Here is a 12,042-nt window from a genome sequence, read left to right on the forward strand (position 1 = left end):
TTAAAATTGGCTGTTAATTTTTCCTTGTAAGTTGATTATTTCTAATGGTGATAATACAGCAGCTGTGGACAATGCCCTTTCTTTCACATTTGGTGATATGAAAGTGACTGTAACTTGGTTGAAACTCAGCCCTGGTATTGTGTTACCGTTATTCTCCTGGGGAGGCTTATTAGCCTGTCACAGAAGATGTAAGAAAAATCCATCATTCCTTTTGGAATACGATGAGCTTTGTCACCCACAATGCAATTAATGTTAAAAATAGAAAGAATGGCTATGATATGATTATGATTAGCCAGAGATGAGCTATTGTCCGAGTAACAGGAACTAATCCAGGAGGCCAAAGATGACCTACACAGAACCATCAGTTTGCTGATTGCCATTTCTCTCTGAGTTTGATGAAATATTCATGCCTTTGCTCTCCTCTCTGCAAGCACTATTGATTTCTTGTATAAACGCTGCTATATTTAGTCTAGACAAATGGAATGTGGATTGCTGCTGAATAAATTGGATGAAAGACTGAGATCTTGCCTGCCGCTTTCTCTCAGTGTTGGGCAATTATTTATAATCAAGAGCAGTTTTTGTAAGTTGAGGGTGATTTTTCACAATTTAATGATTAGTCTCTGAACAAAGGCAAGCAGTTAGACACAATCATTTCTGTTGGGATAGCAGGTTAAGAAGTCAAATTACCCTTTGAGGTTTACAATAGCTGTTTTAGAGAGTTCTGGGACGTTTTTTTCGTTATCTTTTTTTGGGGGGGTGTTGTTTTTAGGGGTTTGATGTTTACAGTTTATGGATAATAAGAATGCCAGCAGGAAGAGACCCCTGAGTCTCTTGAAATTTTACATTTTGTCTTTATGGGGTTAAATTCTGACCTTTGTTTATTGGGATTTCCATGTAAAAACTGGAGGCTGTAGTTTGGCCTTTTTAATGTAAAAATGAAATATATCATTAACAGCCATTGCTTTTGGTTGGAATTATGCCAACTCTGTAAATTAATGCTCAAAATCTCATGTTACTCCAGAGCCTTGATTGAAAGTTCTACATTGGACACTGCAACTAAGAGATCTTACAGGCTGTCATCCTCATCTAGTTCCGAGCTTGTCACAACTAGTATCCTTCCTTTTACAAATATCTTGTTTTAGAAGACATTGTCTACCAAACTATAGTTTATTAATGAATTGTTTTACCATTTTCATTAAAGTGACATATGTAGTACCATCACTGCAAGCTTCTGATCAATACATTGAAAAATAACCAGTGTTAGCAAAACAAGATTGATAGCCGTACCCCCTAACCCCCACACACATGTGCCTGCACACACACACAATTCAAATGATAAGCAAAGACATTAATATTTCATTTAGTATTTGTAGCCTTAACTTCTATAGACAGGATTTCTGTCAGGCTTTCTTGACTCGCTGAAAATAGTTGTTAGATCCACATGGAATATTAACTTTGTAGTTCCCAACCTGGAGTCTGCAGATCCAAATTATTTAAAGTAGTAGTCAGAGCATTAGGTGCAATTTGGAAAAATGCAGAAAAGTCGAAGGGGGAAAATTGTTCATATTTCCACTCAAAATACAACCATCTTCTGTATCTTACAGTCTTTGCTATAAGAATTCAGAAACTAATATAATTAAAACCCCTGTAGAATATATGCTCTGTGAAGGCTGGAAGTTTTGTCATTTTTGTTTTACTACTGAACCCCGACATCTAGAATTGAGCCTGGGAATTTAAGGTTCTCACTAAATGTATAGTGACTAAGTTAAATTATATTTATTTAGTTTAAAGAGTTATCATAGGGTATGTGTCACTTTTATTACTGTTTTTTCATTTAATGTTGTAAAAGCATTTTTCATGTTCCTGTAAACATTATTTTTAATGATTGCTTATTTTTCTATGAAATGGATGTGACATATTTTGTTTAGACATTTTCTTATTGATGGTTTTTTTCTTTTTTTGTTTTGATGAGAAAGATTCACCCTGAGCTAACATCCATTGGCAATCTTCATCTTTTTTTGCTTGAGGAAGATTAGCCCTGAGCTAACATCTGTGCCAGTCCTCTTCCATTTTGTATGTGGGACGCCTTCATAGCATGGCTGATGAATGGAGTAGGTCCACACCTGGGATCCGAACCTGTGAACCTGGGCTGCTGTTGCGGAATGCGTGGAACTTTAACCACTCAGCCACAGGGCTGGCCCCTTGATGATTTTAATTAAATAATACTACTTCAGTAAACAATATGACATTGAACCGTTTCTTCCTCTGTTAGTATTATCTCCTTAAGATATATTCCTGAAGTTGGAAAACTTGAATCAAGTGATAGAAATATTTAATGCCTCTTGATACATATCACCAAATTATTTTTCAGAAGTTTTAAACCAATTGGCAGTGCCACTTACAATATGTAATTTTCTGCGTGCTCATAATGCTTGCCCTATGCAGTGGGGCATTGTACACACACTTATGCATATACATGAACCATACAATATTTAATAATTAGAAAATGATGCCTTATTTTGATTTAAAATTTGCATTTCTTTACTAATGAAGGTGAATATTTTTGCATTGTTTAGCTTTATTCTCTTATTTTCTTTTTCCATTGTTTTAGAAGTTTTTATTTTCTAATTTTAATAGAAATCATATATAATTTTATTTTCATACTTGCTCCTAATATTTTTGTTTTGTTAGATGCAGAGTGTTGATGATTTATTTTAATATACAGGAAATTTCCATTTTTATACAATAAAAAAACTCAAAGCATTTATTGAGGGATGTGCTATGTGTTGTAAGTCTTTGAGTGGATTATCCTATTTATCCTTTTAACAACTCTCTTTTGTTACTGTTAAATTGTAATTATCTCCATTTTACATATGAGGGAACTGAGGCCAAGAGAACTTAAATAACATACTCTGGGTAACACAGTTAGAAGAATAGGAATAGGCCTCTAGATTTTAGAGCAGAGACTGAAAATCAGCAGCCTGCATGTCAGAGTCGACTTATAGAAGCGTTTTTCTTTTTTGTTCCAATAGTGTTTAAATATTTAAATTATTTTTCATTGAAAATTAGGTGATTTCTGTCTACACTGGGCCTGTATTTTCTTTCTTTTCTTTTTTTTTTCCCGCTGGTAATTGGTTGGGTCTCAGTAATGGCTGACCAATTTAGAAGAACCATGCGATACAGTTCACCACAGTTTTCTGTCCAAAATCCCTGTCTTTAACTAAACCTGTTTCAATAACTACAGAACTTTCTTGATACTTGTGGGCAAAGGTCATGTTCAAAATGTTTAACAACCAGTTTGGCGTAGGCCCTGACTGATCAGAGTGGACGCCAGCCATAAACAATGGGGTACCTGCATAGCTACCATGTCCGTGAGCTTTTGTGCTTGTACCACTCCTAGAAGTTATCTGATAGAAGTTATGCTAAGACTTTTATATACGTTATCTAATTTAATTTTTATAAATTTATATATTCTATAATTATTCTCATCATCAAATCTTTCTTCCTCCAATGTTATGATTGAATACTTGTTTTAAGCTTCCTCACAGTTTTTCTGCCTTTTTAGGAATAAGGTAACTGAGCTACAGATTATTATCATTTAAAAACCAGCACATAGAAACTTGGCTGCTTTTACTCCTTGATGTTTGGACCTGGCACCATTGCTATGGTTGATTACGTAATCTACTCACCATTTCTCACATTTTAGCATACAGATTTGTATTTTTTCTTTGCTAGGTCCAACAGCCCTGCAAATACACTACGTTAAAAGCTTTACTTCTTAAGGAATACATCTTAGAATGTATCTTCTGACTCTGACCACAAACAGAAATGTTCACAAGTATACAAGTTTAGTTGCGTTAGAAGTTCTCTGTTATAACATGACGCCTTTTCCTCAACAGAGTTGCATTTTTTGTCCTAAGTTGTCTTGACTTTTGTAAGTGGTCCAGTAGAATAAGTTTGATGTGTGACTATGATTCCAGTTAATAATTGGAGTCATCTCTTTGAAACAGGGAAATGGAGAAGATTCATGGCAGAGTACAAATTGCTGGGTGAAAATTAGCATATGATCCGTTCTATCAAAACGGATATACAAAAGACCTTTTATCATCACTGTAAAAAAATGACTAGGTTTGTTGACATAAAATTTGTTGTACAGGCTATAGTATCTTTTTGTTTGTTTGTTTCTAAATCAGTGTGCTAATTTCCTATCCTCTATCATCCCTCCTCTTTTTTTTTCCCCCCCCTGTTTCTCCAGTGGATGTGAAGTCAGAGGTTCCTGTGGGCCTGGAGCCCATCTCGCCCTTAGACCTAAGGACGGACCTCAGGATGATGATGCCCGTGGTGGACCCTGTTGTCCGTGAGAAACAACTGCAGCAGGAGTTACTCCTCATCCAGCAACAGCAACAAATCCAGAAGCAGCTCCTGATCGCAGAGTTTCAGAAACAGCATGAGAACTTGACACGGCAGCACCAGGCTCAGCTTCAGGAGCACATCAAGGTAGCAAATGTTTCTTTGTCTCTGACCTTTTTACTCAGGGAGCCTGCACCATGACATGGACATAAGAGGGGGCTCTGGGGAGAAGTGTCACTGTGATAAGACGTGGATGTATGGCTTAAAGGAAATTGTATTTGAGCTAGTGAAAACCTTGCGTAAGTAGTCAGAATGCTGGCAAAAAACCTGCTTCGCTTCTTGGAATGAGGCCTAACCACTCCTTCATCCTTTAGCTTACAGCATCAATAGTAGGGAACAGTGACTTACCACCCTCTTCTTAGATTCTCTTCTACGTGATTTTGTTCGTTTGCCCCATCTACTCTCTACCAAGAACAACCATGAGCCTGGGAAGACCCATTTTATATTTCCGAAGAATCTGCGCATACTATTTACCGAAAGAATGAATTAGTCACTTCATGTTAAGAAAACCTCTTTCTTTCTGAATATGTCCTCATCTTCCTATGGAAAAGACCTCAGAATGTATACATTCAAAATAATAACATAGTAAAAAACTCAAGAAAATTATATATGAAGAAACTGGGGCAGATATTTCTGATGTTTTTATATGAGTCTAATAGACTATAGATAATAATGTATTGCAAGAATTTGGGGAGTAGTTGACAACTTGAGACAGAAGTTATTAAATTATTCTAGGAGAAATATGTCCATGTCCAGGATTCTTTTATGATAAACTATTTTGTTATCAGATCATTTTAGGTGTGTCTATCTGTTTCTTCTCGTATCTTCAGGGATAAATATTACTTTAGCTTTATTTGTAAAATGTCTTTCAACTTCTTGACAAAGACATTTAATACAAAGCTATTTTGGTCTGATTAAGTAGATGTTTAATTTGAATTTATTATGACCGTAATATAAAGCAGCAAATATTTATAATTGAAAATTACATTTTTATGTCCCACTCCTTCAAAAATGACTTAAATATATGTTAATTTATTAATACAATAAACTATCTGTGATATTTTATTATATTGTATTATAGACATGATCTATTAGTCACTTGCATATCAAGTACAAGAACATTTATGTGGGGTTAATATAGATAACTAATCTATGTTAATATTACATAAATTTACCACATTAATATTACAGTGTCTGAGAAGGTATAAATGCCATCTTCTTCTCTATGTTCCTTGTTTTATAAGATGTTTCCTTAGCTTGGAAGGCCTATTTTATCTTATTTTCAAAATAAGGCTCTTTGATACCTGATATAAAATGTAGTAATTTTTTCCTTTTACTAGCAAACTTTACTAAAAGAACTCTTACAATTTATGATCTATAAGAAATCTTAAAAATAAGAATGAGGGGCCAGCCTGGTCATGTAGTGGTTAAGTTCACGTGCTCCACTTCAGCGGCCCAGGGTTTGCAGGTCCGGATACTGGGAGTGGACCTACACACCGCTTATCAAGCCATGCTGTGGCAAGCTTCTCACATATAGAGTAGAGGGAGATGGGCATGGATGTTAGCCCAGGGCCAATCTTCCTCAGTAAAAAGAGGAGGATTGGCAACAGATTTTAGCTCAGGGCTAATTTTCCTCACTGAAAAAAAAAAAAAAACAGAAGTGAGGATTTTTTGGGGGGTGCCATATGGAATCATGGCTATATTTTGCAGTATAGGAAACCTTCATTTCATTTATAAAATTATTTTTTTTAATGACTCTGAAGCATTATTTCAATTTGACCTTTGAAACAATAATAGGAACTTATGGCTAGATCTTCTTCATTCATTCTAGGCATGTTAAAATTGCAATGATGAATGAGTAAAATTTATATTCTTCGCTTTAATATTCATACTTTAAGATTTTATTTATACTTTAAGATTTAAGTAACTATATGGTTCATTTTGCTGTGGTACGTGTGTCATGTTGCCCTGAATACAGGACGATACTGATAGGTTACTGCTTTAGATACTTCTTTTCATCTATGTTTGATGCCTTTTGTAGTTGTAAAGATCAATATAAAATTTTTCTTAAGTAATTTATTGTTTGGTTTTACTCACAAGTTAATAGTAGCAAGTAGGTAATTAGTTGTTATTTTGGCCCAAACGAAGTAAAATAGTAGGTTTCCTGACATCTGGAAAATATTGGAAAAGAGGAGGCTCTTGAGAGAAAAAAGATTCTGAGATAGCTAAAAGGAAATTTAGCTTTCGAAATGACTTTCTAAAGTAATAAGTTGCTTTCTTAAAAACTAAAGACAGTTAAAATTTCCTTTAAGTTTAGGCAGTTTTTTGCTTTTTAAAATTTTTATTTTGTTTTGTTTTTTTTTTTATGGGTACAGCTAAAAGTTGATGCTTTGAATATTCATTTGTATTTTATTTTTATGAGGAAGAGCAGTGCCTAGTGCTTTACTTGCATTAGTGTTTTGAATCTTTGGCTTCTGTAATCAACATCTGTTGAGTTAGATGCTATCATCCCGTTTTTCCACCTAGCAATCTGAGGCAGAGAGAAATACTGTAACTTGCCGGAGACCACACAGCCAGTAAGTGTGTGCTCCAGGATTTCCAGTCTTGCCTTGTTTGCCTGCAAAACTACTACATCATCCTGCCTCTCTCCTGGACTGGAACATCTGAAACTGTAGGGGTGAAGTTTTGTTTCTTTTGGTTTTTTTTTCAACTTCATTCCTGCAATCTTCAATAATGAATAGTAGAGATGGAAATTAAATTGTGTGCTTTTCTAGATTCCTAAGAGAGATTAAAGTTCAATTCCATTGGGACTTTGGGTGAAGCACTGAATCAATTTGAGCAACTCCAATGTCTATATAGTATTAACATTTAGGGCAGAGTTATGAATTTTTCTGTTAGAATGGAATATCTAAAAACACCCATTAAAAGACTGGTGTATCAAAGCCAAAATGCCAAACATCTTAATGTGAAATGCTTCTAACTATATCCTTCTGGAAGTAGTGAGGCTATCATTGTTGACATAGTGTTGGCTTCCTCTTGCCACAGAGTGACTCTGATGCCATTCCACATAGCTTTTTATTTTTGTTCTATTAACTTTTCAGTGTAAATTTGAGAGTTTTAGGTACCTATCTAATATAAACAGCAAATTACACTAACTTTCATTAGTATTGAGAGTTAAAAATCATAAGTAACAATAAGTAAAACTAGTATGGTTCAAACTTACAAACTAAAGAGGGAGATTATTTATCTTACATCTGAGGAACCAACGTTCTGAGTAGTTTAGTAAGTTGTCTAGATCTCACATCTGGTAATGTGAGAGTCTAATACAACTCAGTCATTACTTATTCTCAGTGGGCACATTTACTCTTATTCATAGATGTCTATTTCTCAGTATGAGAGAAAACTGACATCTCAAAATGGTTATTAAGAATGCTTCATATTCATGTTGTTCATTATTTAGAATTGAATTCAAGGGATTCAGAAGCAAACAGTAGTGCATCAAAGTATAGTTTTATGGAAGTGATTTCTTCTTGACCAGTCTCTATAATCAGAAGGTTTTTGTGCACTGGATGAATGAAGTAAATTTTGCTGTTTTGAGAGAAGAGCTTATTATGGTTATGTAGATTGCGTTAGTCTATTGAGAACCTTTTCTGTAAGGTTTTGAAATTTTTAGGTTGCATTCTATTTCAGGTAGACTTCCCTCAAATTAACTCCTATCTCACCATTCTATTCAGTTTGATTATTCTCACACCATTTCTCAGGATAAGAAATGAAGATTTCAGTTGTTTATTTATAATGTGAGAGACTTGGTAAAATAGACTTCTGGGAAGTTCCTGCCTTTGGCTGTGTCATATATTTCAGATGTACAAAGAAAAGTTACTCAGGGAACTGAAGATCTGAGTGAATTTGGTCATGTTTTGATAAGACGGCACAGGTAACGAAGCTACCTAAATAGTTTCTTGTTGATGACATCAAGACCACCTATGGCATTAGTCACTTGTCGTCAGATTTCAATAATTTACCAAAAAAAGTGGGTAAAAATGTAAAATAAATACAAATAAGTTCCAAAACCTCTTAACATCTCGATTTTGGTCAGTGATGACTATGAAGCCTAAAGAAATTGCACACTCTCATGTCTTTCTCTTCTCGCAAGTTGCAACAGGAACTTCTAGCCATAAAACAGCAACAAGAACTTCTAGAAAAGGAGCAGAAACTGGAGCAGCAGAGGCAAGAGCAGGAAGTAGAGAGGCATCGCAGAGAACAGCAGCTTCCTCCTCTCAGAGGCAAAGAGAGAGGACGAGAAAGTAAGAGGCACCCGGGTAAAAGATGGATCTCTTCCCTCATCTGTAGCTGATCGTCATTCAGAAAGAAGCCTGATAAAGAGTGGAATTAAACTTGTCAAAATTGTCTGTGTTTAATTAAAGGAATAAATTGTGGACCCTAATGTAAAGCTCTGATAGTCACATATCAGCTCTCTGCGTTCAGTCTGCAGAGCATCTCAAGAAGTAAACATTTCATTGTTTGGCAAAGAAGCTAAGTTCTGTTGTTTTGGACCTTAAAAATAATGTTATACTAAAGCAATCTAGCTATGCCATCCTGTGTAATAATAAACTTACTTCCACATTTCTCCACTATACTTTTCTCCTTCTCAAGTAATAATTTCTCTGTAAGTCAAGCCTTGCCTCCATTTAGTTTTTGATTACCCAGACTTTTGGGAGATTTAAGGTTGAACATTTGTAGAAAAAACTATCCACAAGAGGGAGACAGATCCAAATAATTCCCTAGTATAAGGTCTGTTCAAAATCAGGTCGTAGCAAGGTTTAAAGTCGGATGACTTGAACTGGAATTGTCAGCAATATTTATTTGTTTAACGCTCAAAAGAGTTTTTTTAAAATTTAGTTTTTTAAACTAGCAATTCCGAAAAGATAATTTTAATGTGTTTAATCACTTACATGATCCCCCAAGATTTTTGATTTTTAAAAGTCAGTGTTTTGTTCCTCAGCAGTATTTTCTAAAGCTTAGAAAAAAATTAGTGTTAATTCTGGGAATCCCCTTACTGCAAAAGAAATCATCGAAGATCTTTTGAAAATTGGCAGTCGAAGCAGTGGTTACAAAACATTATTATGCCATTTTCTAAAGCCTGTTTAGACTCTTGGTTTCTTTTTTTAATAGGAAAACTTCATATGTTGTGACCAGTGGTGCTACTTCTTAATTTGTGTAAATATTCTAGAGGCATGAAAGGACGAAATCCCAAATCAACAACTGTTTCTGTATGTATGTGTTTCAGGGGCAGTGGCAAGTACAGAAGTAAAGCAGAAGCTTCAAGAATTCCTGTTGAGTAAATCAGCAACAAAAGACACTCCAACTAATGGGAAAAATCATTCCGTGAGCCGCCATCCCAAGCTCTGGTACACGTATGTTCAGTGTTTGGCTGTTTTCGTTCCCAAGGGTAAAGAACACAGGTTCTGTATTCAGCCAACCTGCGCACAAATCCAGGGCCTGCCAGTTCTCAGCTATGTGACTGTGGTCAAGTGCCTTGAATTCTCTAAGGCTCAGTTTCTTTCTCTGCAAAAAGACGAGAATAATGGTACCTGTCCTCTAGGGTTGTTGGGAAGGTCCTATGAAATAATGTGGTAAAGTATGTAACAGAGAGCAACACTTCATCAACGTTAGCAAGTATCATTGTGAGAGTGAGGAAGTATATATGTTTCCTACTGAATGAATAACTGACCAGTGTAGGATGGGGCATAGAAATGAATTCATATTTTGCATTTTTCTATTCTCAGATGGTGCATCTGATATCTTTACAATAATTTCTGAAGATTTGGCAGGTTGAGATTTTATTTTACTTGGCTTGATATAAGACGGCGATCTGAACTATTTTTAAAAGTCCAGAAGATTTTTTACTTAATTAAAAAAAAAAAAAAAGCAGGGCCAGCCCGGTGGCGCAAGCGGTTAAGTGCGCTGTGCTCCACTGCGACAGCCCGGGATTTGCCGGTTCGGACCCCAGGCGTGCTTGTTAACGCATGCTGTGGCGGCATCCCGTATAAAGTAGAGGAAGATGGGCACGGATGTTAGCCCAGGGCCGGTCTTCCTCAGCAAAAAAGAGGAGGATTGGCAACAGATTTTAGCTCAGGGCTTGTCCTCCTCACAAAAAAAAAAAAAGAAAAAAGGAAGGAAGCAAGGGAGGGAAGAGAAGAGAGGTAACTAACTAAATAAATCTTCAGTGACTAGTTTACGCCTGCTCACCTCACCTCATTTGTTCCCACCCAGTAAAATGAGAGTAGATTGGCTTCTGACACACAAGCTGACAACATAAAACACTGTGGCATTACGGTTTTTATAGAACCACGTTTCCCCAAGCCCAGTGAAGAGGTACCATGCAACACACAATTCTTCCTCCTATAAAATATGAAGGATGTGGTGTTTTTAAAAATTAGGACAAAAACTGATAGGCAAAGCATATTTGGATAACAGACTAATGGATAATAGTTTTATTTATCTCATTTTATGAATATGGTTGCTAAATGACCACAAGATTTTACACTTCCATATTTTTTTAATCTCTCACATCATAAGGATAAGGGAGTACATACTTGATTACTCTGTTATATTGAAATTGTAAACATCCCAGGAGTTCTATTTAAAGAGTTATTGTTCTTATAATTCTATTTTATAAGTATCTGCCCCTCTCTGCATCCAGAAAAAGGTAACTGAAGCAGATTCCAGAATGCTTTATAAATACTTTATTATTTACATAATTTCTGTCATGCATGTCAGTTGACTTGAAAAGCCAATCCCAGAAGAAAATTTTCAAATGTTCAATCATCACTATGTGAAAAGAAATATTGTTTTATTACCTAAAATTACATACATAACTTATAACTAATTTGTATTTCTTCTAAGTTAAAGCCTGTTTTAAGAAGAGATAATACAGTAGTCCCTCCTTATCCACAGTTTCACTTCCTATGGTTTATCTGCAGTCAACCACGGTCCAAAAATATTAAATGAAAAATTCCAGAAATAAATAATCCATAAATTTTAAATCGCATGTTGTTCTGAGTAGCATGATGAAATCTTGTACCATCCAGCTCTGTCCAGTCTGGGATGTGAATCATCCCTTTTTCCAGTGTATCCACGCTGGATATGCTACCATTTGTTAGTCACTTAGTAGCCATCTGGGTTATCAGATTGACTGTCGTGGTATCTCAGTGCTCAATGTTCAAGTGACCCTTATTTTACTTAATAATAGCCTCAAAGTGCAAGAGTAATGATGCTGGCAATTCAGATATGCCAAAGAGAAGTTATTGTTGTTCATCTCTTACTGTGCTTAATTTATAAACTAAACTTTATCATAGGTATGTATGTATAGGAAAAAAACATATATAGGGTTCAGAACTGTCTGTGGTTTCATGCATCCACTGGTGGTCTTGGAATATATCTCCCATGGATAAATGGGAACTACTGTACCTGTGTTTTAGTGGGAAACAACTACATGCAAACAACTTGTCAGCTGAAAATTGTTTAGCTGTTCCCTTGGGTATATTAAACATATACACAAAATCCTTTCTTTTGTACTGAATTGAACTTCAGTAGGGTCCAACTGCGACAACTACAAATCATTAATTTTGG

At 35.5% G+C, this 12,042-nt stretch overlaps 1 protein-coding gene across 6 annotated transcripts in view; it reads left to right on the top strand.

The window, feature by feature from the left end:
- HDAC9 (histone deacetylase 9) overlaps positions 1–12,042 on the top strand; it is an 809,523-nt gene that overhangs the window by 404,019 nt on the left and 393,462 nt on the right. For 2 of the 6 annotated variants that reach the window (XM_058526733.1, XM_058526759.1), the window contains 3 exons: positions 4,256–4,497; positions 8,564–8,714; positions 9,698–9,824. In XM_058526733.1, coding sequence (XP_058382716.1) covers positions 4,256–4,497; positions 8,564–8,714; positions 9,698–9,824 — 520 coding nt within the window. The remainder of the gene's footprint in view (positions 1–4,255; positions 4,498–8,563; positions 8,715–9,697; positions 9,825–12,042) is intronic. The other 4 variants (XM_058526743.1, XM_058526767.1, XM_058526751.1 and 1 more) reach the window with 2 other exon arrangements.

The sequence above is a fragment of the Diceros bicornis genome, chromosome 3, assembly GCF_020826845.1.
Source record: "Diceros bicornis minor isolate mBicDic1 chromosome 3, mDicBic1.mat.cur, whole genome shotgun sequence".
Taxonomy (NCBI): domain Eukaryota; kingdom Metazoa; phylum Chordata; class Mammalia; order Perissodactyla; family Rhinocerotidae; genus Diceros; species Diceros bicornis.